The following is a 6,000-nucleotide window of genomic DNA, read 5'->3' as shown; positions in this document are numbered from 1 at the left end:
GGGCGGGCCATGTCGGCGCTGGAGTGGTTCGCTCACAAGCCCCTGGGCGGCGGCATCTTCTGGATCCAGGAGCGCTTCTACGAGTCGGGCAACCGGGCCAACATCTGGCTGGTGCGGGGCTCGCAGCGGGACGTGGTGATCGACGCGGGGCTGGGGCTGCGCAGCCTGCCCGACTACCTGCGGGCCGCCGGGCTGCTGGCGCCGCCGGACGGGGCCGGTCCGCGGCCGCTGCTGGCCGTCGCCACCCACGTCCACTTCGACCACTCGGGCGGGCTGCAGCACTTCGAGGAGGTGGCGGTGCACAGCGCCGAGGCGGCGGCCCTGCAGCGGGGCGACAACTACGAGGCCGTCACCTGGCTGTCGGACCGGGAGGTGGCGCGGCCGCCGCGGCCCGGCTGGCGAGCCCGGCAGTTCCGCGTCCCGCCCGTCCGGCCCACCCGCCTGCTGCAGGAGGGTAAGGCGGCCCGCGGCGCCATTTGCGCCAACACCCGCGTCCGCGCCCGCGCCCGAGCGGCAGCCGCTTAAAGAAGGCTTTTAGTTAGTGCGCGTCCCGGGTCGCGGGGCAGGGTCTGCCCGGCCTCTCTGCCCGTAGCGCTTCGCGCCGCTCGCCCGACAAACCCCGTGGCTTGGCTGGCGCCGCGCCCCTGCCGCCCGCTTTGCGGGGCCTGGCAGCCGTCCTCAGCTTGAGCAGGGCGAGAAGGATACCTATTGGGTCAGCTTCTTGTTGCTGCCGGTTCTGAAAGTATTGAGGGGAGCTGAGAAACATGCATTAAACTCCCTGTGCTGGCCTAGTCTGCCTCTTGATGCGGGTTTTTTTTGCCTTAGAATGAGAATCGCTTGACAGTAATTTTGTTATCTCACAAAGGGAGTTTGTTACCCGGTGTGCAACAATCCAATCCGCACACCGAGTCGAGATACCAATTTTACTTCATTTCTGCACAGACATGGCTGCTAGGTGCTGATTCCACAAATAGCAGACCAAATGAGACTTTCTGCACCTTACTTATACACAAAACTGACAGAGTTAGTAATTATCCTTTTACTATGATTGGTTAGTAATTGCCCTCCTATCTGCTACTGGTCAACTATATTCTAATTAGCCTTGCTTGCTATGTAAATTAGCACACGTGCTTCTTACGGGTGGTGGTGCTGGGGAGATCCTTTTGGTCCTAAATTGAGGTGGTGGTCGTGATCTACCCCTGCCACTTTTACCTTTCCCCCAGTTACTGGTTTTTGGCAATCGTGCAGTTTTTCCCACGCCTTCTGGGGTAGGATGTTCCCTTTTATCAGTTTCTCAATACTTCTTCAAGGTCTAGTTGCTCTGGGATGTCTTTGGTTAAAGGATGCTGAATGTTTGTTCTTCTGATTAGGGATGATTAAGTGTCCTTTACTCGTCAGCTTACAAAACCATCTTGGCCTGATAGGATGTTAGCTAGGTTTCAGAGTTAACCTTCAACAATTTTAGTGACTAATTGAGTGACTGACTAATTGAGCACCCCAGGTTTAGCTTTAGGCTTCGAACAGCATGGCAGCACCTCAATCAGTTCTGGCATTTGGTGATCCTTCTTATTTATAAACTGCCAAGGCTTAGCAGTGTAAAGAGCAAAGCAGTTTGCTGAAAGATGTACTGTGAAGAAGAAAAGTTTTGTTCTACAGGATGTACATAAATGTAACATTTACAGAAGTGGCTTGTAACAGATAAAAAAATTCCATTTAGTCTGTCATAGGTAACAATGACTAGGTTATTTTGGCAACAACCAATGTAGCTGCACAATATGGTGAAGCTGAAGTTAAAGGGTAGCCGTCTGGCAGAGAGGTGACACCTTTTGCAGGGAACTTAAGTCTCTTCTTGGCTGCATTACGCCATCCCGCATAGGTGCTTGGAAAAGCAGAGCAGAAAATCTCAAGTCGCCTCTATTTCTTTCTCCTACCAAGGCTTCTCAACATTTCCTTGAAAGAGAATTTGGCTAAAAACTCTGATCATTTTGAAACTAGCCCCTTCTGCAGACACAGGGGTCCCTCTCCGCGGTAGGTACAGCATGGTCAGATGGTAGCTATACAGTGCCTTCCAAACTCTGTTCTAGCATTTTCAGTAATCCTTTTTCATTGAGTACCAAAGCGCATCAGGTCTTATCACAAAAGATCTGCCGTTCAAGAGTTAAGCACCTTTAGGTTTGCTGAGTCTTGAGTCAGCTTGTGGCATGCCTGTCTCTGGTGTGAGACAGATCTGTAACTTTCAGGTTTCTAATACACTATAGAGGTTTGGTACCTTTCTCTTGTTCTCCTTGGAACTTTAAATGTATACTACAGTTTTAAGCACTGTTTTACAGTGGTACTGGATGTTATTTCTTTTAGAATTGTTTCATGTAGTTGTTAAGCAGCTGCTTCTGAGAAGGTTGCTTTTATGTTGGTCATCTTTCCCTACGTGGGCCGGAAGTTTACATATTTACCACTATAAATTAATGTTTTTTTCACATTTATAATAAAGTTGGCATAGCAATTCAAAATCAACAGCAGACTTACTTGGCCTGTTCTCCATCCCTAGACTGAGTTTCTGCTGAAAGAATCAGTTCAGTGGCTAGTACAATGAAAAGGCATTCACATTTAAGCTGGCCAAAAAAATGACCTAATGTTAAGAAAGTCCAATTTTAATATATCTGATTGAATGAGATGAAGAAAGTGTGTGGAGGCCAGTCTTGGTTCTCCTGCAGCACTTTATGTTCTGTCATTTGGCCTTTCAAAAGTAACAGCAGTGGAATTCTAGGCGAACTAAGTGAGGGTAAAATTATAATAAATTGTGAAACACTTACTTGTAAACTTTCAAAGGAGACCTGGCTTAGATGTGTTCTGTTTGTTTCCTGTTTTATTTTCTCCATCACCTTTCTTTTCACACTGTTTAGTTTATTAGGGTGAGAACAGATTCAATTAACACAGCCCAAGCCTGTGTTAACTATCACTATCACTGGAAAATACCCTAACATCAAGCACATCTTTCAGATTCCTCTTTGGCGTTCACCAAGAAAATAAATGTCCCACTCCCATTGTTGTGGCTATATAGTATGTACAAACTGCCAGCATATGGGTAGATCGTACTCTTTGTGGTGTTTAATACACACGATAAATGCAAATGTTTTCCTGTAACACATCTGTTTACAGGGGATGTGATCAGCCTTGGAGACCGACAGCTTACTGTCATGCACATGCCTGGTCATTCAAGAGGCAGTATTTGCTTACACGACAAAGACCAGAAGATTTTGTTCAGCGGAGACGTGGTGTACGACGGATCCATGATTGACTGGCTTCCCTACAGCAGAATAAGTGATTACGTTGTAAGCTGCCAGCGCCTCATGGAGTTAGTGGACAGAGGTCTTGTGGAGAAGGTACTGCCTGGGCATTTTAACATATTTGGGGCAGAAAGGCTGTATCGTTTAGCTTCCAACTATATTTCACAAGCTGGAGTTTGTCACAAGGTTTCTACTTGTGCCATGAGATCCATTGCAAGCATAGCACTTCGCATTACAAATTCAAGAGTCACTTCTTAGTGACAGTGCATTTTGTGCGATCTGTTCCCTGTCAAAAAACTAAATGGCTTGTCAAAGTGTTGATACAGGCGAAAGGAGTATGCATTAGTAAAGAGCTGGCAAACTGATACAGATGAGCTGCAAAAATTCTATTTTTGCTTGCCTATTTTATTCCTATTTTTATAAAAAATATGTAAGCTCATAGCTTGAGCCAAAGTTACCATTTTTCTTTCTATTTTTTTCAGGGCATGTTTGCACATGTATTCTGATTGAAATACATTGTTTTATTTTTGTTACCATTTTGACATGCATATATGCCAAAATGAGAAGTTTTACATTCATGCCTGAAACCCTGTTGGTGTAGCACTAGATCTGTGACTCTTCACTCAGCTCCAGCTCAGGTTTTGGCCTAACACAGCTTGTGCTAAGACCTGGTGTGTGCTGGGAGCAGTGCCATCAGGTCAGAGCAAGAAGGGCACCTACACAGGTGGGCAGAAAGAGGTAAGGACCATTCTGCAGCCATTGTCACCTGCCGCTCGGTGTCTGCTGTACCCATCATTGCCTGCAAAGTAGCTGTGTGGCAGTTTCTTTAGAATCCACTAACATATGGAAGTGCTGTAGACCACACTTCCAAGCTGGAAGGTACATAGATACATCAGCTTACCCAAAAAGCTTTTGATGTGGATCCAACAGCAGACAGCCTGTTGAGGCTTTCGTGCTTCCCGGTGTAGTGCAGGGGACGCCTGCACCATGACAGAGGAGCAAGAACGAGCACTCTGCCGTCAGCTAGGGAACTGTTTTGCTTATAGGTGTGCGAGTTAGGAATTAAGAGAATTTGTGAACTAATGAGTTAATGTGTTAGACTAGTTTGTACAAAGTGGATTGAGCCCTTGCTTGATGTGTTTGGCTTTTTTCTGATGAGCTCGTAAAACAAACTTTATTTGCAGTTGTTCTGTAAATTCAAGACAACTGGACTGTAACAAGCTTAAAGGTTTTATTTGTGTTGAAGAGTATTTTCATGTGACTGGATTGTAACTTGGTTGTTAATGCTCTGTGGTAGGGGAAGGATGGAGGCTGTAACATGACCTTGCCCTACTGCAGGTGCTGGATTAAACAGCACTTGTTACCACAAAGTGAATGTAATTCGAACTGCGTACTGTTTACTTATGAGGTGTTTGATGCATATGGTTTTTATGAAAAGTAAAGTGCATTGCATTTGATGCTGTTCCAAAAAAAGTTGAATCTATTGAGAAATGCTAAATGACATTGTAACTGGCTTATGAACATTGAATGTGTGATACTTAACAGCTGTTGAAATGGCTAAAGTTTGTGTAATTATTCTAACGGTATATATATAACTTTTTTAAAAGTACACTGTCTGATGTTATTTTTGTATGTAGACATATATACTTTCCTAAAAAGCGCAAATGTTTTTCCCAAGTTTTAGAGGTGTTTAACTTTATTTGTTTGGCTTTCACTTTACAGGGAAGCTTTTTCACTGCCTCTCATCATACCCAACAGAAAGAGAGGCCAAAGTTTGGGCTCTGTCTAAGGCATGGGGGAGTGGAAATTGATAGCCTTCTCACTAGGTATAAATTCTGGTGGAAAAAAAAAAGTTGCCAAGTAAAATGCATCTCTGTCCAAAAATTGTGAAAGAGAGTATCTTATGTAATACTTCCCTCCTTTCACAGATCACTGCACTCCTGCCTTTACTATTTGAATATTTTCTTCATCAGGATTTGTACTGACAGGTTGTGATATGCCTAGTTCTTGTAAGCAGCGCCCATCTCCAAGGTGAAGAAGAATTATAAATGGGCAGGACAGGTGTAGCAATGCAGCACTTGAAAGACCTGATATCACTCAGATCATAGTCTCTTTTTTTTGAGAAATCAGAGTACATCAGTGTATTACATGAGAAGCGTTTAATCAGTGGGTAGACTTCTGTAATAAATGAAGCTAAGAGATTTTTATCTTGGCCTCATTTGGCCAGAGGAAGAAATACAAAAGGTTAGCCTGGGAAGCAAAAAAGCCATTCAGTGAAGAGGCCCAGAACAAACTCCAGCGTGGTTTTCCGTTTTAGCTTGCTGGCACGTGCTGCTATTTACAAGGCAGTCCAGGCACCATTCTTGATAGCCAAGGGTTCACAGTGGGCAGTCACAGATCTGAGGTGGCAAGCAGGAAAGTCAGAATGGCTGAAGAAATACAAAGCACTGAAGCTTACACCAGTATGCCAGTTGCTAAAATTTTGCAAATGTTCATTAGGAGAGTGAGATCACATTGAATTAACATTTCGTGTTATACCACTATTGGTTTGTTTATTTGATCCAATATTAGAAGCCCTGTAGCCAGATTTTACTGTATTGTAAAACCTGGGCTCCTTAAGAGAAGGCTCACAGGCATGCGAATTCAAAAAGGAAATATATCCTCCACCATTTGTGTTTAAATCTGTACTCAGTATCAGCTACAAGATCCTTAAATG

The 6,000-nt window shown here is 44.6% G+C and overlaps 1 protein-coding gene across 1 annotated transcript; it reads left to right on the top strand.

The window, feature by feature from the left end:
* The first annotated feature begins 9 nt into the window (after positions 1–9).
* Positions 10–3,607, top strand: MBLAC2 (metallo-beta-lactamase domain containing 2). The gene is made up of 2 exons (XM_075727159.1): positions 10–454; positions 3,157–3,607. The coding sequence occupies exons 1-2, from the start codon at positions 10–12 to the stop codon at positions 3,540–3,542; spliced, it is 831 nt and encodes a 276-aa protein (XP_075583274.1). The 3' UTR covers positions 3,543–3,607.
* The last annotated feature ends 2,393 nt before the right edge of the window (positions 3,608–6,000 follow it).

This window comes from Pelecanus crispus, chromosome Z, assembly GCF_030463565.1.
Source record: "Pelecanus crispus isolate bPelCri1 chromosome Z, bPelCri1.pri, whole genome shotgun sequence".
Taxonomy (NCBI): Eukaryota; Metazoa; Chordata; class Aves; order Pelecaniformes; family Pelecanidae; genus Pelecanus; species Pelecanus crispus.
Note: the sequence above shows the minus strand (reverse complement) of the source record. Positions and strands in the feature narration are given on the sequence as shown.